At 39.0% G+C, this 25,615-nt stretch overlaps 1 protein-coding gene across 2 annotated transcripts in view; it reads left to right on the forward strand.

The window, feature by feature from the left end:
- Nucleotides 1-25,615, forward strand: part of gpc6a (glypican 6a) — a 137,232-nt gene that overhangs the window by 4,761 nt on the left and 106,856 nt on the right. For both annotated transcript variants that reach the window (XM_068730726.1, XM_068730727.1), the window contains exon 2: nt 23,848-24,006. In XM_068730726.1, coding sequence (XP_068586827.1) covers nt 23,848-24,006 — 159 coding nt within the window. The remainder of the gene's footprint in view (nt 1-23,847; nt 24,007-25,615) is intronic.

Genomic DNA, 25,615 nt, shown 5'->3' on the forward strand with positions numbered 1-25,615 from the left:
GGAGCTCTTGCTCCGAGGCTTTGCTGTTAATATCAACATCTACTTACACAGAGCGGCTCGGATTCTCATGGGTGGACTCGGCTCTTTGCTTCGTCTTTGAAACAAAATCACTTGATGTGCTGCAGTTCCTATTAATGCAGTGCCTGACTCTTATATTTCTTTTCTCAAGAATAACAATTACCTTTGGGGTTCATGGGTAGCAACTCTTAAGCATATTATTTGATCCCTTGTTAACAGAATAGTTATTATCTGGTACACAATCCGGCATCATTTTTCCTCCTGTGGTTTCCTGAAGCTGCAACTCTCTCTGCTTATGACTGTGATTTGTGCTTTACAGGTTGTCAGACACATGCAGTCCCCCAATTCCCTTAAACGCAACCCAGCTATCAGAAATCTTTGCTGTTTTTACTTAAATGAAGGACCCTCGTGAACCTTCTGTAACAGTTAATATTGTCAACATTTGAGCTTTCTCGACACAAATCACTTTAGCTCTTAAAATAAACCATCTTACAATACTGATTAACATCTGAATGTAGGGTTCTCAAGAGGCTGACTTAGATACACGTTTTCAGAACTTCAAGAGAACAAAATCTTGGATTCATATGTATTTTTAAAGCAGGTTTAAGCCCTTGTTGTTCCATATTAGATAAATGTTTATAGGGTCTTAGATTTAATTGGTTGAAATTGCAAATGATTCAAAAAGATGACACAATTTATTCATAATTAAAGCTGTAAGTACAGTTTATTTTTGTGAAGTTCCCTTAAGATTCCATTGCAAGATTCAGCTTTTCGGGTTTGAAGCTTTTTAACAATAAACTGTAGAGAAATTACAAACGATCTGTCTCACCATTTCGCTGAGGATTTTTAAAATGACAGAATTTGTTGCACTGAACTATTTTTAATTACTCTACATGCCGGGCAGATATGTGAAATAAATTTTGGGGTGATTTTAGATGTGTTCACTGCCAGATGCCTAATCACAAAATAATGGCATGACATGAGACCTTTAGTGAAAGTGTGGGAATACCACTCTAAAAGCCCTTGCCTAGCAAACATCCATATAAAAATTCTGTAGGGCATTTTTTCCAAAGCCCATTAAGATGCTCTTGGCTCTGCCAAATTGGAAATAAGTCTCTTGCCAGCCTGTATACATCTTCAGAGAAAACAGTTAATGAGATGTGAGGGAGATTAGGCTGTGTGTGTGTGTGTGTGTGTGTGTGTGTGTGTGTGTGTGTGTGTGTGTGTGTGTGTGTGTGTGTGTGTGTGTGTGTAGCAGTTTATCGTCACTTTCCCGATCTCTCTTTTGCTTTGTACCTCTATTGTGGTAGGAAATGACAAAAGTGTTTTGTTTTTCATTGAGCGGGACAAATTGTATGCATTGAACATCTAAATGAGTTTCAACGTAAGTCATCCAGCTGTGCTTTTGCACCTTTTTGTCGGTTCTGGCGATTGAGAATATTTGACAGTTGTCGTCACCTGAAGAATGTGTCAGACGTCTGCAGTCGTTCATGCATGAAATGCATATGGTCTGCAAGCTTCCTGGCAGCCTTCCTCAGCACCATTTATGGTGTTTTCTGAGTAGTGTGAAAAGCCTCTGGCTAGTGTAGGAGACTGCTATAGCTTTTTCCCCCCCAGTTTTCAATCAACCGCTGGGCTAAATCAGTAATGGAGGGTGGGATTAAGGATCTCAACACTCTCAAGCCTTAAGAGGAACTAGAAAATAACAGCAAAAAGTCTATGGATGGATGTGATTGTATGATTATAGGGATTAGAAGTGAGAGCACAGAAAATAAGTATGAAGAACAAAATCTACTCGGTAGAAGAAAGCATATAGGCATGGAGAGCATCCTTGACTAGCCATGTGTTGAACTCATGACTTGAGAGGGAACTCTGTGTGGGATACAAGGAGGGAGTCAGGTAGGATGTAATCCATGTGAATTTGAGGGATTAGTGATCTGACTCGCTGTTTGTGTTGCTCAGAAGTTTCGCTACGTGTTGCCTTTTTATACTTGTTTCTACAAAAAGAGAGGAAGCGTTCAACTTTGCTTCTCTCGTTAATACATTGGTGGAAGAAAAACTGCCTCGGGAGGTAACAGAAGGGAAATTCACATGTGGTATTCCTCCTCTGGGAAAAGTGTTTCCCCTAGGATTCCTCTGTCAGTGGGTGAGTGTGGTGCAGGAATGATTACATGGTGGCCTTCCTATTAATGTCTGAGTAGGGGAGACCCTTAGGATTGACCTGGAGCCATATAAAACATACTGTTTACTACACAGACAACACTAATCACTCTCTAAGAGGGTGTTTGCTACCATCGTTTATTATAGCGTGCGTCTTGGGGAACCAAGGAGTTCTGTTGTGTTTCTTGCTGTGGTCTTTCTATTTTACCCACAGAGACGTTTTGCCTCCGGAGGGTAGTCTGAATATAGAAGTCCCAAGCTTGACACCAGTGATAAGGCTCAGAGAGCTGAGCGCCACACAGTGCTTTTGGGAAAACCCACACGGGTATGTCATATCAAGGTGTCAAGGATGCAAATACATTTCACACTGGGGACCTTTTGTTTTTGTTTTTCAGACACAGACAAGTACACATGGCTGAGGAAATGTGCTAAATAAGCTGCCCCCCAGGGACTTGGAAGTAAACAAGCATTAAGGACAGATAAACATGACGTGCCAAAATTGTCATGGAAACATCAGACGCTGTCAACAGATTCAGACAACAGTGGTGGAATTGGCGTTAAAACTTGACAATGACACTGTTGTTGTTGAGAAAAAAAAGCATAGACAGTTCCTAGACCTGAAAGGCCTCCGCTGTGGGGGGGGGGGGGGCTTTTGATGTAGCGAAATCAAAAAGAGCAGATGCTCCAACATGCAGATATGTTTTAGTACAAAGAATGCCACAGCAGTGCTTCAATGGCTAACTTTAAGACCTGTGAACATCATTCAGGACTCTAAATATAGTTATACTGTTGTCACCGAGTTGTTGAAGCAGAAAATGTAATATTGGATACTGTATCACACTTTACTCTCTTTTACCAGTTAGAATTTGAAGAAAAAGTCAACTTTCATGTAAGGTTGTGTGGGGGTGTAGTAAAGAATAAGGCTGGTAATATTCTGTCAATCCTACTGAAAACATAAATCCTCCAGAACAGCTCATAAATATATACTTTCATTTTGAAAATGTTGAGTTATTTCCCAAAAAAAGCTGCAGTCGTTTACAGCAATCTCTACTCAAATAGAAGTAAATATTGTATTTATTGGGGACGAATGATGAAACTATTAAACCATGTTAAATGTCATGCAGTCCAAAAATGTGGCTCGTTTTGGAGGTTTGTGGACAAAAATGGAGCTCTATGCACTGATGAGTAAGTTATGCCAGCTTCACAGTCTATCCAGTGGCATCAATTCATTGTTAATTGGGATCTTTTCATGGGATTTTTTTTGTTAAAAAATGTTCACTAGTATGTCACCAGACTTATCCTTTAAAACTAAATAAACTTTCTTGAATAAGTAGATATACCCTCCATTGATTGCGGTCCCGGTCTGCAGTTTCACTGCAGCAACACTTCTTTTCCTTTTTCCAGAAAAAAAAAATCTATTAATTTTGTTCCCTTGAGCAAAGAAAATTCGTTGACATTGCCTTGTACTCCATGACCCGAAGTATAAGGCAGTGGCACATTCTCTCCAATCTGGGCAGCACCCTACCTGAAATCAACTTACGGCTGAATGGAGACTTCTGTCTGCTTCTTCTAGTTATCTGGTTACTACCGTCTCTGGTGGTCACCCAGGATTCATAGAACCCTAGTTACACTTCAATTTGAATGTATTTGCTGAAGGTGATGTTGATGATTTATTATGTGTATATTGGAAATACGAATTGGACAGTTATGTACACAGTGTGACCTAACCAGGCTATAATACAACTGGAATACAGTGTGCCTGTAACATACTCACTGAGATTAAGACATGCTTGGCTCTGTTGCTGTGTGGGTGTTGCTTTTGTGCTATCTTTTATCCTGCAATAGTGGAGGCTCAGTCAGGGTTCGGTTTAGGAGATGCAGTGATAAAGTAAACAAGGACTTTGCACTCTCAATGAGCTGCATGTGTGAAGTTGTGTGTTACTCCTGCTTCTCTCATTTCTAATAAATGAGCATATGCTTTATGAGTCATATGCACTTGATCAACATTTGCAAATGGGAAAACATTTCAACTTAATATTCTGTGGCAGCACGGTACAGTGTTTACCTAAATGGTGCAATCAGTAAACTGTCATTCAAGTTCAATGCATTCATGACAGCAGCGTTGCAGTGGGCGTAACAAGAGAGTTCCAACTGCATGACTGCATCTCTCAAGTGAATAGATGATACTGGCTCCGCGAATAACAAGGTAGTAGCAACCGCAGTGCCAAGCTTGCAACACCTATGAAAGTCTTCGGATTTGTCATAAATTGTGTTTCTCAAAGAGCGGTAGCTGTTAGCCTGGACAAGACATGCAAGGAAAGCATGTTGTTTTAGTTATAAATTAGTAAATTCATACCGATTACAAGAGTTCATGACCCAGTTAAGTGTGATGTCGTTTGCAGCTTTGAGGTGGAGAGACTAATTGGGGATCGTTATTATTTTTATCTTAATGCAAAAATGTAGAGGGCTGATCTTAACCCCGGGACACATTTCTGGGCTCTAATTATAACGTTAAATAATAGACTTTGCAGTGAAATGCCCTGGAGGGTATAATGACACTCGCATGTGTCGGAGGTCTGCCCTTTGTTCCTTTAACCTGTGTTGCCTCATTACCGTATTACTCCGCTTCATGCACAATGTTGCTTTTATACTCAGTGATCTGTGGGAGAAAGAATTATACTGATGTTAGTGGTTTTTATGATTGATCCCTGGAAAAAAAAATTTGAAAAATGTACATTAAATATTTAACAACACTTTGAGGGAGAAGAAGGCGAAAGAGGTTTTGCAATTGAGATAATAAAAATAGTTAAAATACTTCTTTTTCTTTTGCACCGTTTTTACAACAGTGCCTTTTAATAGCTTGCAAAACAGGATGCATAATGGCACCATATATTGTATTTTTTTTTTTTTACATCAAATTGGCTTGTAATGAAGCTTTTTGGAAGTAGGGCTAGCAAAGTTCTTCAGACCGGCATTAGAATTCATCAGGAACTATAGAAGAACAGCAGGGGTGAACCAACGGTTCATTTAAATCACCCATCCTTGCAGCTGAAGAGAGCGTAGAGCAGTCTTGCAGTAATAGATATCTAGGCTCACACCACTGACTTGAATGGGGCCACATAGTGCATTTCCAGGGGGCCTTGCTGTCGTGGCAAATGTGACAAGCTCATGTAACCTCAGTGGCAATAGAGGACCAGTACAGAGAATATTGATGAGGCTTGAGAAAGAATATCTCCATTCTTCATAGATCCAATTCCATTAATTGAAGGCCTGTGGGGAAGGAGGTCCAAGCATTTTGGAAAGGGTTTATCGAAATGGATGGGTTAATGAGCCTGTGTCCAGTGTTTACATATTTTTGGGCCCTCGTATCTTTTCATGTGTCAAATGAAACATCTGCTATTGTGATGCTTCTTGGCGAGTCCTCGCTCTTTTGCTCCTGGAGGGTGCTAGAATCTGAAAAGAAGCCAGCCTCGTCTCCTGCTCCCAGAACCCCGCTGATTCTTGTCCCCTGTGTAAGCTGCCGGTAAATGAGTGGGCTGGTCATCTCGCACCCTGGGGCTCTACCTCGGGCTCTTCAGACCACCAGCTGTTGTGTTTAGGACTGAGTCACGCACCAGTTAGCATGATGAATCACAATGACCTCACCATATGTCTCCTCTAATTCACTCCTAGCCTCAAATATTCAGTGTGATGAACTGAAATAGTACAATAGTATCAAACATCTTGAAGACACGTGTGCACAGTTGGCATGACAGACATTGTGAATCCCGGGGCATTGGTTCTACTTAGTAGTAAACAAAACTCCAACAACACATCAGTGTGTTGGTTCAAAAATGCTTTTATTTCAGTAGCTTAAAAAGAAGCTAAACCATGTAATTGAGTAAATGCATTATACTGGATTATCAGGTAATCTGGTAATGTTTAAAAGCTGGACTGTGACTAAAATGAGAATAGCTGGTCCACCTTAAAGGTCAGCCCACCTTAAGTTAGCCTGAGTTGGACCGATTGCTTCCTTTTACTTTCACTTCAACCTGCAGGATGCAAGCAGGACATGGAGGCTCGTCTTGGGTGTTCAGGTGTTGTAGCATTTAATCACAGACTCGAGGCTAAACTGTACACACACTGCTCGTTCACAGCTATAACGTTACTGCTGACTTCATTACATTACTCACAGTCTCAAGTCTGTTGCTAGATATCAAATTCCTGTATCTTGGTATTCGTAGGCTCCAGACCTTTCACTGATACGATAATGAGTAAGGCACCAAGAGCCTTTATATAGTATCATCGCTTATATATGTCCTTCAGAAAAAGCATTAGATTTATGATTATATTATATATTATATTGACTATTTATTGAATGAAGACAGTTGAAGCGAGATCAGGGTTGGCAATTTCAAGTGATAGTTTCATTAATATAGGATTCAGAGATATTTTTGCGTTTGTTAAATTTATGGAGCACATGTTACCATATCATTATGAACTTGTTTAACACATGAGTATAAGAGAGTAAAAAATAAGCTTTAAGCAGCCACAGATTGCTATAATTCATAAACACCTTATGAGGCACTGCGTAACGCCTCCTCCCATGGGTGTGATTTGAAAATGAATATGCTATTTTGTTCTTATTTTCACTTACAGGTTTCACCCTCAACACTGCTGTAAATTCTGTTTTGGAAAATTTGTCACGGGCATTATCCATGATGGAGCCATGAAGCTATACAGTATAATGAAGGTCTGCTTTGATAGAATTCATGCATGACTGGAGCTCCACTACGATGGCTTACCTTTGACATTTAACACAAGAGCCAACCTGGAACGACGCATATCGGTTTCAGATAATAGCTGCATAAGAAATGTGGGGAAAATTAGTCAGAATGCAGGAGTCAGATTGGACGTTTGTAAAAAGCTCAACGTGAATGCTGTAAACTAGACGAAGTGAGAACAGCAGATCAGATTTCAAAGAGTATTTGAAGTTGCCTGACTACAATTAATAACCTTTTCTGAAATCTCTGATATAACGGAAATGCCCGATAACCAAAAAAAACATAGATGCCTCACAATAGCCAAAGTATGTTGTTCTAGGCAATTAACCCCAAATGAAATAGATATTGTGTTGTCGTTGCAGAGCATTTGTAACACACATTTGTCACATTTTTGCATGATCGCAAACATTTTGATCCTTTCTGCTGTCCCACATGACATGAGCACAGCAGAAGACTTGCCTTACTTATGACTCCCATACGTACAGTAATTCTGCTGAATTCCCTGCAGTGTTGATGTCCATGCCACTAACTTACAGTCATTTATTATTTGAGAAAAATGCTATTCCCTACTCATTGTGCATGTCAATAGCGTGGTATCCCTGTGATTTAAATGAAGCTTTTCTTTTGACCCATCTTCGAAACACGGTTTGAGGTTCATGGCCATTCGCCTACCATTTGAGATATTGCTTTTTCATATTTCCAACTCACTAATAGCTTCTCCTTTAGCCCAACTGGTCTTTCAGTTCAGAACCTGGCTGTTGCGGTTCTGTCATTGTGCAAAATGAAACGCCTCCAGCACTTATCATCTTTGGAGAAATTCAGCAAAAAACATGTTTGGAGGAAAATATAGAGACAAAAAATGAAAAGACAATTTTTTTTTGCCCTCTGGGATTTCAATCAAAACAAAGCAACACAATTGTGAACTCTCTGTAACAATATTTATGCACACAGTAAAACACTTTTTTCATTAAAGACAATTAATCTTCTTATTAGACCTGCCATGCTGTCAGTTTACGTGATTGGAAGCTACAGGTGATGATTGTAAATGAATGGATTTATTTACATCTACAGTATGTTGCTGTCCTTTTCCAAGCACACAGGCTGCCCATCAGACTAAAAGGAGGGCTGACATCCGATTGGCAAGTGTGCCACGAAATTCTAATCTTGAGCTTGATTTTCTTCAAGTTTTACCTCGCTGCGCCACGCCACACCGAACCATATATTTATCTATCCATTACTGTCACGCAAGGTTTCAATTCTGGAAGTTATTTCAAAGTTAGAAAACCTTTTAGTTGCCTCCAAGTGTGGTAACATATGGCTGGGGCGATTGTGGGAATTATCTGTGTCATCTTGTTTGGACATATTCAATTTGGGTCCTAAGCCCCTGTGGAAATAGTTGAAAGTGGGTGATTTGGTTGATGAAGAGGAGATCCAGATGGCAGAGCAGCGGTGAGATCAATCGAGCTTGATGCATTTTTCCCACTTCAACATGCAGACAGATGTGATTTAACAGCAATTGAGAGTTTACCTCACATTTTGGGATTTTTGTTGACAAGTAATAACACCTAAGACAGCATGTGCAATATTGCTTGTAAAAAAGGTTTGTGTTCATGTGTGTTATTTTGTTATGACAATTGATTATTATTAATCATGTTCCTAGATTTAACAGGCTACAGGAGGTCCCCTGTTTAGGATTTTTAACTGAATATTATACACAAGGATTGATTGTGGCTTCATTCAGAATACAACAAATCTTCTATAGAATTATTTCTATGTATGTTAAGATTGAAGGGATTAATACCAGGGCTGCACCTAACGATAATTTTTTCCTCCACTAGTCGTTTTTTTTGTCATATATTGTCAGAAAGTAGAGGAGAAAAGCCTGTTATAATTTCCCAGAACCCATGGTGAAGTTATCAAATTACTTGTTTCATCTGCTGATCTCGTGATCCTGTAAATGTCCTCACTGCGGGACTAATAAAGGATTATCTTATCTTATCTTATCTGACCAAAAGTCCAAAACCCAACGATATTCAGTTTGCAATCATACATGAAAAAGAAAAGCAACACAATCTTCACATTTGGGAAGCTGGAACTAGCAAATATTAACTCTTTAAAAAAAAGAAAGAACAACAACATGGGGTCTAGTCTCTCTATACTTTGACCTTCAGTCATTTCTAAATGAGCACAGTTCCAGATATGTGGTCCTTTTTATAATGTTTTTTTTATTTTTTATGAATCACTGTCTAATGGTTAGTATTTTTTCATTTCTGAACTGCATTTTTTATTAGAATGGATTGCAAGTGGTGGTATCATGCAGCTAATCATAGAAAGTACTCAGAGAATCAGACAGTTGCTAACCTACTTTTGCTTTGCATTTTAAATACGACTCATACTTCCAGAATGTAATTGAATGCAATAATCCTTCATTATACAGATTTTGAAAGTTGACCTTTAAACAGAACATATTATATGGCGTAAGTATTAAAAGCATCGCTTGAGCCTCGAGAAAAGCAGATCTTCTTTTGCTCAGCACCCCAATTTATTGATCATACTAACATTTTGGTCCCTCCAGACCTTCGTCAAGAGTGTTTGTCCTTTTTATAGAACATTATAGAGTATTCATACAGTCCTCCATCATTCAACAACCTTTAATTCTATTTGTGTGCTTTTGCTCCCTTTTGCCCTCTAATCTAGGTCATGTCAGCTGAATAAAGGGTCCTTTTAATGGGCCGCAGCTCAAATAAAGAAAGAACAGCCATTGGCCCAAATGTGTGTGGGGCCTAAGCTGTACCTGAGTCAATAGATCTCAAAGATAGTGGTGTCAACCTTTCACGGGGAGCTGAGGCTCAGCCAGCCTTTTAGTCTTTACTGTCCAGTGTGCTAAAGTTGGCTGAAGCATTTAGTCCAAAGAAAGTAAACTTTCAGGGACTGTCATTGAGGGAAATTCTAGACTTTGCTCCTCCTCTCCCAGTCAGATAAATCCAGTTGTCTTTAAACAGAGCTTTATTACTGCATAGATTTTTTTAGACCAGCCACTTTTCAATGGCCTAAATAGCCTTTAGTTTACAAATAGTACTGTTGCTTCAACACACAACACAATCTATTGAACCTCAAAAAGCTCCTCTAACGGTCCTTTTCAAGACAACAACAATGAAATTAGATTTTGTAATTTAGTGCGATAATAAGATTAAGGAATGTGATAAAATTGTAAGTGTGACTGTACATTCATGTTTATGTATATGGGTATATCCATGTGTCATTAACATCAACCTTTATGTTATCTTAAAAATTGCTTCCTTTAGTTAGCAAGAGATTGTAAGTGGCGGGAGTCACGAAGTTTAAACAAAAAAATGATTTTTTTTAAATACAAACATGAGGATATAGGAGGTGGATGGTAGGGATTACATCCTCTATCAAGGATTATTATCATATTTCACAATATTGCTATTATCACATACCTTTTTTCTGGAAAATGTAATTCAGTTACTGCGAATTGGTAAAATAAAGGAATATAGGAATGTTTGATTTTGGTGTCTGGTAATCCAGTGAATTAAATACCTGACAAATCAGGTTGTTTAAATTAAAAAGTGAGGACGGATTAAACCTTACCAAACCCAAACATCACTGGTGCTTACGGGAGTCTCCTGATTGCCTGCAGCCACCAACATCTCGTTTGTCTGCAGACAAATGTCCAAAGTTTAGATCAGTCATTAGTGTAACATACAAGAGCACCCTGTTATTCAGGGTGTTTCAACTGACGAATAACAAACACTTTGAAGCTGAAGATGCAAAAGAAGCGGACCAGCATCAAACAAAGTACAAAGTGTGCATTTAATTGTATAATGTTGTACAATAATTCATCACACAGACTTTAAAAGACATAAAAACTCCATTTTGATTGTGTTGAAAGTTTGACTGTTGGGGAATATGTTGTGTGTTTGCAATGGATAGACGTGTCCCTCTGGGTATGTAAATCTGTATAGTAAAGGAAGTGATAGATTTTAAACATAATCAATGCGAAAAACTGGGAAACTGAATTACAGAAAAACTGAATTATGGATATCATAGGAGACCTGGCTTAAGTAAACTCAATTGAATGAATTGGAATGTCAGGGGTATGGACTTCTGCAGGCCTCTGCCCTCATTTGAAGTCAATGAGTCTCTGTGGCAGCCGGACTATAAGAGCAGAGAGGGGGCAATATTCCAGAGGCAGTTCAGTTTGAGACTGGAATCTGCTGGTAGATCAATGATAATAAATGTGATTCATTCAAGATGGTGCGTCCCTGTTATTGAGCTTGGCTCTGCTGTATTGTGAAAACCCCACTAACAGGCAGCAGTCTAAGATATCCTGGAAGCAGATAAAAAACAAATCCAGATTCCAATCAAATCGTGGGTTACTGACATTGTACACGCTGTGTTGCTCTTTTTTTATGCTCTTTATAGTAAACGGATTTTTAGGGAAGCACACTTGGAATAAAACTCACCAACTCAGAGTACAATAGATGCTGCCACACTCTGCAGAAATTAATTTCATTTACTGCATCACTACACCTTTTTATGAATTTTTCAGCATGGGTGAATAAAATTTTTTTTTCCTCTTGACTTCATGATCTATTGGCTTGTTTGGCACGGAGCTCTGGCGAGGATGTCCTTACTTTAAAAATGCTGGCAAGAGTGGTCAAGGGATGTAACAGATGGCATGGCCCATATGCAGTTTGCCCTTTGGCCAGGTAGACTAATGAATCCTTTTGGGAGTGAATCACACTGCCTGGCATCAGACCCTCCATGGGTATTGAACCCCCTCTATTCTCACAGCTGCCCTGAAATATTATGTAGCTTTCACTTTTCCCTGGAACATATGTTTGTAGTTATAGGGGATGAAAGAAAAAAATAAATAAAAAATCTTTAGCATTTTAAATCTCCCAAGTAGAAGATTATGGAGTAGTTATACTGAATGTGACTTTCAGTGATGGACCCTCTACAATCAGCTCTTTACTTCAGCCATGGTGCTGTTTTTGGACTGGATGTTTCTGTTTCCTTATATCTTAAGGTGTACATCTGACTTATGTGTTTTGCTCTCATGTGCTGTCACCAAGCCTGGGATTTCATAATTTTAGGGGCATAGCCACCTGGCCTTTGGTGTTTGGTGTGAGGTTTCTGAGGGCACAAAGGCCAAATGCAAGAGCAGCAAGGCCATCAAATAAAACAATGATTTAAAGTCCACAGATATAATGAATTTGGGTTGAGGGAGATTCTATTTTAAATGCAAAGTATATCAGTGAAATGAATAAATAAATAAATCATTTTGTGAAATAAAAGAAGTTGGTTGTAATTGTTATTTCCTACTTTGTTGTACTGTAGCCTACAGGATAGGTTAATACCGTTAAAAGTCCAGATATGAACAAAGTGGGTCAAAGATTTGTGGCGGTGTTTTAGTTGTTGAAATATATTTATCCTCTGAATTATTTCATATCTATATTTCACATACAGTGTCGGTTAGTAGAAGGAAAATGCTCCGATTTATTCTCCTACTTTAAAGACTACAAAGGAGGGGGCGAAGGAGAAGGAGCACCGTTTTGGGTGGATAACAGCTTCTGGTATTCTTCAGCATTGTCTAAAGTGGCCCCTATCAGCTCCAGCGGTTGAATCAAAGCCGGAAATGGTGGGACAAAGCCCCTGCAATCCTATGTCTGAAAGGTGTGGGAGTTTCAGAAGCTGTTTGACAGTCTGACATGCGGTTGTGACACAGTATCACGGCCCCTTTACACTGACAGTGGAAGCAGAGATGTTTGTTAACATACTACTTCTGTCTGACCTCCGTGGTCTAGATGCATAAATGCAGTGTGGAATTAAACGCAACAGGAACTGCTTGCTATCTTATGATTGAAATAATCAAACTCCATGATTTTCAGCATTGCAATATGAAGAAATGCATAATTTGAAAACACTTTGTAGTGTTGAATGTTAACCAGGAAACTCTGCAGCTAGTGAGGGACATGCGGTCTATATATGCGGCCCTGGTCGGTCCATTGTTGGCACGCTACTCAGAAGGCAATCAAAGCATGATGATTCATGAGATTCATGAAAATATAATTGGTTTCATGGAGCAGAAGCTTGTGGCTATTTTCGAAGCCTCAGTTTGTTGTTGGAGCAGCAAAAAGACCTCAGACGTAGCCCATGGGCTCCAGCGCCATTTCATTCATGACCCTGTGGCGGTTGTTGTTTAGCTGTATGGAACCATGTTTGTTGGTATTTGGTAAATGAAACATTCATTTCTTGTGTTGTTTCTTTTTAAATAAATGAGTATGAAATGACCCAATAGGACATTTCACACCTTCCAGAGAAAAGCTACAGCTGAGCTGTGACAAAGAAGATTAGTGCATATATGCCGTGTGATTATGAGTGAGATGGGTTGCAGCCTTTATTTTTTATTATTGCATTAAACCTTCACTTAACTCGATCTACCATGTTGAAGTGGAAGCCTTAGGACCTCCCAACTTCAGCTTTGAAGCCGTATCCTCATCGTTCCCTTTGAAGCCTTATCATGAGTCTGCTGAGACCAATCGGAGTTCAGCGCTCTCTGGCTATTGAGGTCCCACACCTTGCAGCGCAACAACACAATATACAGACCCACCTGCTGACAGCCATTTAGCAGGGTCAGGGTTGTATGTCCATGTGTAACACTGTACACTATATACTTTTCTAAAAGATTTAAACGTGTATTTGCTTTGAATTGAACCATTTGAGTCCTTATATAAACACATTTCCCTCCTTCTCCTCTTTGTTCTTGTTATTTGTTGCCTCTGCTTTCTATCTCTCTATAGTAGACATAGACAAACATTTTAGCAAGCTTACCCACGTTTGTCAAACATGCCAGTATGCTGTTCAGTCCTCCCAACCCCCTGCTACTTTGCAGTATAATCATGCATGAGATTTTTCTCCGGTTAAAGCAAAAACATTTTAGAGAAGTCTGCTTCTAGCACTTTTTTTAGCTTCAAATTCTACTTTATGACCCATTATCTATTAACTTGTGTTACCGTATAAAAAGAAAAAAGCCATGCCCTCACTTTACATCCATTTAGTAGTTAGTAGTAGTCCATAATAGTTGTAACTTATATAATAATCTTTAATGCTGAGGTAATTTATCTAGTCCCAATAGCCATTAGTTTTAATTTCATCGAAATTGGCCAAAGATTTCAGAAAGGTATCATATTCATAACCTCAGTCTCGAAAATCCAGTATATGATAATTTAAATCTGAGACTTTTTTTTATTATTTCTGCCAGGAGATTATGTATTCTGTCCTGCATATGTGTGCATGTGTGTCAGTTTGTCTGTCCAAGGCTAATCTGCTGGATTGTGTTCACTTGTAACTGTATGCTCAAGGACCTTAAAGTGATTCACACTTTGAAAAAATGAGATTTTGTTGACCGTTCTTCACCATCATAGACTACTGACTCCTAACTATTCTTAACCTGGCAGGTTAAGACAGCTTGGTTGTAAAGTGAGCTGCAGTTTTGCAGCATCGAGCCGCTGCAGACAGCTGCATAGTTTAAAATGAGAGCGTATCTGTTGCATAAGACAAGTGAGTGAAAAACACGTCTGTGGTCTAGACGGGAGGCAATTGTGGTTTGTATTCATACTATCAAACTGCACTTTTCTAGTTATTTAATCAATAGTCCTTTACATCCTTAAGCTTTTTTTCTCTAAATATATTGTCCACTTTCACTTATAAAGCAAATTTGAGCTTTTTTAAAGGATTGTTTTTCTTTTTAAATACAGAAAAACAAAGCATGCCCACAGTGATAATGCCATGTTTAACCTTAAACAGTCTCTGGCTGCAGCTAAATCCTGCCAAGGTGCATGAGTGAGACGTGGCCAGCTACATTGTTTCAAATTTCTATTAAATATCTTTTACATAGTGAACTTATTTGGTGGGAAATACACATGAAATAGCAATACTAGGTCTTATAACCATGCGCTACAGTCAGCAGTGCACTCTTCCAGCAGATGATGTACAGATGATTTGCCAGCCTCCCATGAAATAGGAATTCAATAACTGACAACCCTCTGCATGCACAGTGCATCCTCCCATCACATGTGCTGTCAACACTACTGTACTGTCTGAGCCAAAGGAAGTCTTGATTATATGACTTGAGTGAATACATTTTATTTTTTTTCCAGGATATTTTAGCTAACCAGCAGATAATACACAGTTAACACCTTCTGCTAGCTTTTGCTAGCTAGCTGTTACCATGTGAGATTAAGCATGTCAATTGAAGAGTTCAGTTTTAATTCATCTATTTATCATTTCTTCTAGAATTTAATTGTTCACTATAAATCCTAAGTTTCCACAGATCCCACACTGTTCAAAGTACGTTTCCCCATTAGTTATGTTGACAGCTAGATAACTCTAACACATGGCACATTTCACATTCTGTGTATTTGAGAAAATAATGGATCTTTTAGCCAAATTAAAGGATTATGAGATGGTAAATGGTTTGGTTTTATTTGCATAGGACATGTTAAACACAGCCTGAGCAGACAACCCCATATATTTCCATTTTATTCTCGTTCTTTATTATTTCCCATGGAAAGTTTCCACCTTGAAGATTCCCGGAATTTAGCAACACTAATCTCACCAGGGCATCTGCTGCAATTGTTGAGCTGTAACATCACATGGCTGTCTAACAAACTGTTGGCTCTACTGCCAATTTGAATGAACCACTATTAGAAAGAAAGGATAAGAAGTGTGTCATCCTTTACGTCTGCCCATTAGACACGACTGCAGCATCTGCCTGTGTATAAAACCTCAAACACGCGGAGTCCATGCTTCTTTAACATCAAAGGACATAAAGCCAAAGGGAACTGAGGCCAAATACAAGGCAACTGTGGAATAAAGCCCACCATATGTCGTTAGTTCTTCTTAAATCTCCACATCATCACACCTCCAGGTCCGTCCATTTTCTCCCAATGACTTATATTCCTGACTTGGTTATTTAGCAGATCAGATTATCTGTGGTTAAATATATGTGTCACACATGATAATCTTAAATTAACATTCATAATGGGTTGGGGAACTTTCTTCCTCTGTGAAAGGAGCTGCGTCTTTGTGGCTGATAGCGTGTGTCAAACGGGCTTTGTCTTGCCGTTTTTCTCTCCAGCCGTTCATCAGCAGTGAGCCGGCCTGTGTGAGCATTCTCTGAAACTGTAGTCAGCAATTTCACCTAATTACAATGCTACGCTTCAATCAGGTTTCACAGTCCATGAAGATTGTGATCCAGAGGAGCCAAACACATCTGTGCATCAAAGAAACAGAACAAAACAACCAATGTGTGATTGCATTTGTAAGCTGCACAATATTTCTTATGCCTCACTTCCTTTTGATTAGGAAACATTTAAGCTAATGCCAGAACGTTTCACTGTAAAATCCCTGAAGAAGATTAGCATTTATCCTTAATTAGCTTGCCTTCTGTAATTACATACATTTAAATCTCTGATCAGCTTGTTCTGAAAGGGAAAGATGTGTACGGTGCCCCTCTGACATCTGCAGTCGAGACAGCTGCAAGGACAGAGTGGTACATTAGAAAGCTAAATACATGAGCGGAGGCCTTAATCCATGCTTTTTTTTTTTTTTTCCACAGTGGTTGCATAACTATTTACTCATAAGTCAAAGATAAACCTGTGAGTAAATAATGTTTTATGTATGTGTGTATGCTGGTCTGTCTTTGCGTGTGCTGATCCATGAATTTATGATTAGGTTAGGCGCATAATGAATCATGAATGTGGGTGGATGTGCCAGATCTCATGTTTAAGATACAGCTGTGTTGTTTAACATCTAAGTGGAAGCAGGCGTTTTTCATCTGTATATGAAGAACCTGACGTGAGACTTGTATCCGCTTTAATATATTAGCACTTCTGTCAGCGCTGTCACCGTAGGCTTACATTCAGTGTGTGATTCTCTGCTGCTCACTCAGTTAAAACAAACGTTACGCTCTCACTTTCATCCTTTGCCTGTTCCTCAAAAGGCTGACAGACAGCACACGTTACCAAATAGGTAGAACCCGAAAGTGTTCATAAAAGCAAATGTGCAAAAGTTTCGGCAGCAGTAAAATAATTGTTTACAGTTTGGATTTGGCAAGCCATTTTAACAGATGCTATGGATATGCTCTGGGACTGTTCCCAACTTCCCACTTGCTCTTCTTCACCTGCAGCCAACAAAAATGTTAGCGACAAAAACAGTGTTCTGGTTTGTTGTTGTTGTTGTTTTTTCCTTAGTGCTGTACTTGCTAACAGAGCTCTGATTTGTCAAAATCCATTACTGAGCCTATTTTCTATATAAGCATACAGTGGCAGCAAGGCTTAATTAATTAACGTACGCGTGTTTAAATGGATTGTTCGGAGTTGACTGATTGTGTTTTTTATTATTCTCAGGTAGTGAGATTCCAAATTATTTAATTTTTTTACAATTGTAATGTTCTTTTATTATATTTGTCATAATGGAAAGGAGGGACATTTAGTGCAACTCTCTCACATATCTATTTTCTTTAATAGTTTTGTATCTATAGATAGTAGTTATAAAATAGAACTGCACATTATGAAATCACATTGTATTGTACTGCTTTGACAAAGGTGGGAGTTGGGTCTTGGTGGCTGTTAAATGGATACATTGATTCCTTTTCATTACATAGTTAATTTAAACAAATGTATTGTAGAAATGACCTTGATTCCTTCAGGCCTATCTTGAAGGCACTCACAATTGATTTGTTTAATTCGTCTTTGTAAATGTATTTTTATAGCAGCATCACTTGTGCTTTCCTACCCGTACAGACGTCCCTGGGTTTCCATCGTTCCACCCTACGTCTTCATTTTTGTTGGCACTATTAGTATTGAGTCGTACAAGTTTAACTCAACCTGACAGAGTCTGAGCACAACTGGGATCTTGCAAGCATACGGTGTATTGGCAGCTTGGTTTCAAATTCCATCTTGCAACCCACTAGAACGGGACGTACATGGTCCAGTGAGCCAGAATCCCATCTAGATTTGGGGACGATTATTCCCCAAGTTCACCAAGGTAGGCCTTTATGGTTGTATTGTTTTTTTGGAGTAGAGCTCACAATGTATAAACACAGTGGAAAAAACGTGCAGGAAAGTTTTAACAGTAAACATGTAGAATAGTTTTGTCCTTTATTATTTTGGCATTACTGCTGTCAATATGCTGCTGTTTATTTTGGTTTCTGTCTTGTGGAGAGCAGCCAGAAAAATAGACTAGTGAGAAAAGGAGAGGAGGAATAACACGTGACAAGTCACCGGATCATAAACATGCAGCTCACACTCCTACCTGCTATTCACAAAGTCCTTTTTTATGTCGGTTGAAATAACAGCAGCATCACCACTTTTCAAAGTGCTGACAGTAGCTGAATATGTCAAATTATGTGTTTATACAAAAACAAGACTGAAAGAGGAACAGAGGGGTGTGCAACCTTTGAAATCTAAAAGTGCCATGGTTTCCTTTTAGCTGTCATTTGTACTTAAGGACTTTTTTATTGATTTTTTTTTTCTCTTTCTTGCAAACCTTTAGTTGCCAACAGTAGTGTTCTACCTACTTTGACAAGTTAAGTCAATTTGTTGCATCAACGGAAACTTCAAACTGAAATGGACTTACTTCAGAGTTGCAGAGCTTCCTAATGCAGCGAGCGAATGTCTTCGAAAGTTATCCATCATTATGACAATAAACCATACTCGTGTGCCAAACTCTTACTGGGGCACAGTTTCAAACAGTTTCAGATCTCTGGGAAACGAGCTCCACACAGCTGACATGAGGCACTTTCTTCGACATTTGCCAACCAGCTGATGCTTGCCAGTTGAAGCTGACCCAAAGTCAGCCTTAAATTCCCCCACTCCTCAATGTAAACATTTTCCGCCAAAAAAAAAAAAAATGTGATGGACCATGTTGCACTACACATTTAATGAAAGTGAATGTAAGCAAAACGGATACAGCACAAACCGTGACGATAACATCGCCTGAGAAGATAAACAACAGAGATTTATGTAAAGAAAAGATGGAAAACCACATTAATGAAATAATACCACTATGCTACAGTTACCACAAGCTCTCTGCCCCCCACAATATTGTTTTCTCTGCAGGCATGTGTTAAACTGAGGACAGCTTGGAATGAGGATTATCACACAGGGTTGCATCTCAACAGAGTGGAAACAGCGCGTGACAGTTGAGGAATGCTGTTGCATTGCTAAAAGATTACAGCACTGTCGTTTAGTGAAGGAACAAAAGAGTGTTAAAGAATCACCAAATGGAAATTGACCTCTGCATTTCAGCTTATTTTGTTGTTTTTAGAGAGTTTGAGTCTCAGTGGCCAGGAGGCTTGTTCGTTGCTCTAGAGACAATAGGCTGGTGCTGAACTGTTGATGGTGCACCTCATTACTGCAGCTTGGTGCCTCTCTAAGGACTGATTAAGGATTAAGCACATTTGAGAGTTCCAACACGTACATACTGCGTCCTCTTTGTTTCATTATCCATGCAGAGCTCCTCCATCTATAGCTTACTGTATATGCAGTACACCAGTGGGACTGTCAAGGCTTGCATTGTGTAGTCGAATACATAAAAAAAAAAAAAAAAGTCCCACAGTCTGAGTCTCTTCTGCACCACTCCACCACTAGTGCAGCGACAGTCATTTTCTCTGTCTCTTCCTTAAAAGTTAAATCGGTAGAACTGAAGAAAAACTCTCACAAATCAAATCTTTCATTCGACTGCTGGCCAGACTTTTTTTTTTTCCAAACTAAACCTCTGATAATGATGTCTGATGCTCTCAGATGTAGAGCAGCAGAGGAAAGATTATACAGCAAGTATGCAGAAAATGTGGCACCTCTAAAATTGCTCTATTTGTATGTATCAGTAACAAGTCGAAGACAGGGTCATTATTTTCCAAAGAATTTGCATTACGGCTGCCTTTTTTTAGCAACATCTTCAGGAAATATTTATTTTTTTTAAATACGTATAATGATCAGTGCAGCCTCATGTGTTTACACAGTAACAGCAATCTCAATCTTCTGTTTGTTTCTTTTTGTGTTTTGTTCATTGGTCTTCTCTTCTGACTGACAAGTCCATGATTGAGCCCCCGAGTCCGTCTCATGAGCTCCTGCTGCTGAGTTCCAGCTGCCCACAGTTATAACTTCACCGTAGAGTGCTTTTCGACAGAAATTACAACAAACTAGATCCTGTAATCTAAAATATGTTTTAATAGAGTTATGTTGAATTGTTGTATTTGGTTTGTAAATGGGCTAATTTAGACCACAGGGTTCTCTGACTGTGATTCATTTTGGAAGCTCTCTCACTTTCATTTTCTCATAACTGGCACTTATTAATGCTCAATTGGTGGTGCAATTTCTGTTTCATTTAGCTGTATACCAGGTAGTATTCTGAGCTTTAAAAGTCCATTTATTTGTGTAATAATTATATAATCTTTTTCATGTGATAAAAGCACTGAGTGTGAGGTTGCTGTATTTGCAATCTGACATTTTATAGACACATTTTTGATATTGGTGGGATTGACTTAGTTGGAGCTAACAAAGTCAGGCCAGTTTGTGTAGTGAAATAAATGACTCATGTATGCAGATGTATGTTTTGTGTTACACTTTAAGACTCGGAATGGTCTGATTGATGTTAAGAGGGCGGACAACATATTTTTGATCGTTTTGTCTCCCACTGCTTTAAAACATTCAGAACTGACCAAAGTTAAAGCTTTTTTTTTTCTCTCTTTTGATGCAGTAATTAGTAGAAGCCGCTTTGGCAGTGATTGGAGTATTTTAGTACTTATTGTATAAACTTGGTACCTCTGGATTTAGGTATTTTATCCCATGCATCCTTGCAGATGTAGTCAAGCTCGGTGTAGTTGGGTCGGTGTTGTCTTTGAGGTTGCTCACTGCACAAATCAGATACTCTGTTTGATTGACATCTTGATATTGGTTGGGTCACTCATGGAGTTTTACACTCTTGTCCTGAACCCGTCCTGCTGTTTGGATTAGTAGTTCACTGAACTTAAGGGTCTTCTTCTCTCTAATGTCACATTTCTCCTCCTGATACTAAAAGCACACCTGCCTGGTGATGCTGCCATCACGGTGCTCTGAGATAGAGATGGTGTTATATGCATGGTGGGTTAAGTCTGGCTTCTGCCTGATAATGATGTGCATTATGACTGTAGAGCTGATTTTTGACTTCAGAATCTTTTTCCCCCGCATTCTTTTATGTAATTCATGCCCTATTGCACACTTGAAGACACCGAGCATATTCCACAGATGTGAGAGTTACACTTCCTTTTTAATGAGAGGTTTTTTAGATGTGTGATGTTATTTACTGATTTAAAGACTCTCACTTTCTAAATATTTTAGTCTATTACCCTGGCCCATAGATGCAATACTTGTGATTCTGAATCATATAGACCAGAGGTCTTCAACAGTGGGTCCGCAGAGGTACTGCAGGGGTCCGAGAAATGTTTGGTTGATTAGACAATTCATTTTCTTTCCCCAAACATGAATCTGTCCATTATTTTATTAGTTCAGCATTGTTTGCAAGATAACAGGTATGTTTATGCATTGCAGTGGCACTAATAGGCCATCACTCATTTTCATTTCCACATTTATGTTCAACATAAAAACGTCAATTTGAATAGCTTGTATGCATGATTATCATACAAGGTGTGTTTCTAAATGGCAGTGGCCCGGCCACCCTACTCACTGTACCTTTAAAATGAAAACATGAATATATGAACCTGTGTATTATTTGAACAGCTTAGTATTGAATGCACAACAACAAGGTATGTTTATACATGGCACTAGGCCCAGTTTAATATAAAACACAATTTTATACAATATACTGTATATAGTAGGGGGTCCCTGCTCCATCTCTCTATCAGTTTGGGGGTCCTTGGCCTGAAAAACGTTGAAGACCCCTGATATAGACATTTCTTTGCTCAGGTTTACTTTCTGATGTAGCATACATACTTTTTGGGGACTGATAGATGATCCATTCTTCTAAAAGTGCAATCGTTTTAATTGTCCTGGTGTGCAACCACTCAACTTGTCGAGACTTCTCAAGGACATTGAAAGGGATTTTGAAACCCTTAACTCACCTCGGATGACCCGTCTCCGAACACTTATTCTCCTGAAATAATTCACACTTTCTTTCTTTTACACATTTTGAATTGAACAATCAAAACACCACATTATGTACATGAAGTGTTAAAGGCTCTGTGAAACATCCCATTATAAAGATAACAGACATTTTTTCTTAAAGAAAAAAAAAAATCGTATTAACTGAATAATTTCACCACTCACCCCTATTAGTACCTGGCCATGCACATTCTATTGGATATTATATGGTGAGGTTCTGCCGCTACCCAGGTACAATGGTTGAAATTTTGTTTTCAGTGTGCAAAGCATTTAAAAGAATCTTCGACAGCTGCCTTTCCCGAAACTGTGTCCTAGTTTGTGGCGATAATAGAGCTTGGAATTGGCCCTTTTCACTGGAAACTACTTTCTATTGAAGTTAGCTATGTGAGGTCTGTTCTGTGTAACAGGGACATTTCTTTCCAAAAAGAGAACATATAATTGTTTTAGGGGTTCAGTGTCAGTGGTGGAGATCTCACAAACAACAAATAACATACACAATACACACCATAATAAACACTTGTATTAATTACTATGTGAACTACAATTTTTCTCTGAGATTGTAGTTATTTTCTTCACCAGTGGAGTCATGCGCCGTCTAGCGTGTGTGACTGTGTCCATGATTCAGTGTGTGCCTCTGTATCTGTCCATGGCTAATCTCTCATTCTGCTGTAGCAAACTGCACAATGTTTTTGGCGGCCAGTTATGGCTGCATGTTCAAGGACCTCTCATGGTTGGGGTGACTCACACTCTTTCAAAACACCTTTTATTGCCTGTTTCACACTGTCATTGACTGCCTGCTGACTCCCCACTCTCTACTCCTAACCAGCCCTCTAGCCGGTAGGGGCTGTTAGAATTAACACAGCTGACTGCATCTCAGACACCCAGCAGAGTCGCCACAGACACAGTGGGTGAAAACAGTTCACTTTCGTAGTTTCGTATGGTGTGTTTGGCTCACCGCTAGCAGCTAACTACCAATACACACACTGCTGTACCTCACTGCCACTCACCCGCTGCTATGCGCGCAGACAGCTTGAGTTTTGTTTTGTTTTTTGCACGATTGCATGACGACTTCGGGTTGCTGCTTGTTTTTTTTTCCGTTGCAGACACACTGAAGTGAGTGTGTTTTTCTGCTATTATACGAGAGAGCACTGGAGCACACGCTGTGATTCTGAAATTCCAATATTCAGCAGTAATCCATTTTTTTTTCATTTGAATAGTGTATTAAATAAGTACGATGACTGTAGTATGAAAGGGGTCAACATATTGTTTACTGTTTGTTGTGTTGGTTCCAAGTGACCAAAATAAAAAAAAAAAACAATGAATGCAGTTTTCAAGATTTTTTTGGCACATGTCTACTATTGGTATAGCCTTCACACTTCCTAGAAACAGGAATATAGTTTCTGAATGCACTGCCATTCATGTACTTGAGCTCAGTTGCCATTACTGCAGTGCTTTGAACTGATATATAATGAAAATCCTGCATGAGGTGTATGCACTGCTATATCTAAGTTTCTCTCTGTTTCACATGATAGCAGGGTACCGACAAATATTATCCTTCCCCATTTGTTACGGTCTGTCCCTCCTTTGATAGCTTCGGTGATGAGAGTCCCAAAATCACAGGAGAGTTCTGATCAAAGACTCAGCTCAGCCTTTTGAAAAGCCGAATCCTGCGGCAGTGATGGGTGTAAAAAACACGTCTCTGTCTCTGTCTCCCTCAGGTGAGCACCTGCGTGTCTGTCCCCAGGGATACACCTGCTGCACATCCGAGATGGAGGACAAACTCAACCAGGAGAGCAAAGCGGAGTTCGAGAACTTGGTCGATGAGAGCAGCCACAATATGAGGACAACGTTTGTCTCGAGGCATAAAAAGTTTGACGGTAAGCTATGTCTGCTGACATACATATTAATTTGTATCCCAGACACTTCGACTTTCAGTAAATATTTTCCACACAAGCACTGTCAGACTTGCCGTGATGCCACGACTGAAAATGACTGGCTGTTATTTTCCTCTTGGCTCACACCACCAGCTACCTCATGAAACTTTAGTTTTTTTTAGTGTAGCTTGTTATCATTTCTGTTGTTCAACACTTAGACTTCGACTATATTATTTTTCTGACTGACTCATGGAGCATTGCACAATGTGATGGTGCTTTGTGCTACTTGTCCCAAAGGAGGCACTGTGAATTTATTTACAAACTGACAGAACAAGAACAAGACATTTTATGAATAAATGTTATTGCCGTTCTGCGTGCTTGAATGCAAAGTTTTCTGCAAAAGGAAAATCACGGTGCACAATATTAGATCAAGGTGTCACAGTGTCTTCATGCCACTCTTTATATTATTTGTTTTTATGCAAATCAAAATTCTCGCAGGTTCTTTATTGGTGGTGTAACAGTTAGCAGTAGTTAGGTATAGTGGATCTGTGACCCGTACACAGGCACGCATGTGAACCGCATATTAATTACACAGTTTAACAATCAATCAGAGTACAAAATATTTTTTTGCTGCTACTTATGAAAGTGAAAAGAATTTAAACTTTTTTCTTTTTCTTTTGCTAATGTAGATTCTGTAGTTGATAAAGATTATAATTACTAGCGGTGTGACGGAGCATGAAACTCACGGTTCGGATCGTATCACGGATCAGAGTCACGGATTGGATCAAAGATCGGATCAGCACAAAAGACAAAAAGGGAGCAAATGTGTTCAAATGTAATCTTGTAGAATGTAGTTTTTGCAGAGAAACTTGAATAAATACAGTGGTTTGAAGGAGATGTTTTTACAGCAATATGAAATCGATATTGAAGAGGGAATGATGACCTGTTTAACTTCCTAACACTAGCAGCTGGTAATAAATGATACAAACTACACATTTAACTAAAGAAATATATGTATTAATACAATTACAATCATTTATGCAAATAACCACTAAAGATGTTTACAATGAAAAATAAATTTTCGGGATGGTGATGAAAAAAAACGTGTTGCATACCAGCTGCTGTAAAGAAATAGCATCGCATCAAAGCGTCTAGTTTTGACAAAACGTTTTCCTTGACAGTGAATTCCAAATTTATCTTACATTCCGTTTCAAGAATATCAGTGAATTGCAGCCGTGACCCCATGTAGCAGAAAAACCAATGAGCCTTTTCTGTATTTCAGACATCTGTAATTCTACAACGTAATGTCAAGTAATATCTATGTGCAGAGGGTAGAAGGTTATGCAGGGCCTTCAATATGAAAAAAGTGACGCCAATAAATGTTGAATTAGGACATTTTCTGTGGTCCTTGGCCAACTGCATGTTTAAAATCCACTCATTTTTTTTTTCTCTTTATGCGATATCAAGTGTGATACAAACTGAAAACTGAGTACCGGCACCAGAAAGGATACAGCTGGAATAAGAGAGATGAGCGTTCCACCTGGCCAGAAACAATCAAGAATAGTTTCTTTCAAGTTCGTCACTACCGAGTGTTAAATGATCCATCTGTCAG

Source organism: Cebidichthys violaceus, unplaced genomic scaffold (assembly GCF_023349555.1).
Source record: "Cebidichthys violaceus isolate CVI_PGR_0920_01 unplaced genomic scaffold, fCebVio1.0.p SCAF_5, whole genome shotgun sequence".
Lineage (NCBI taxonomy): Eukaryota > Metazoa > Chordata > Actinopteri > Perciformes > Stichaeidae > Cebidichthys > Cebidichthys violaceus.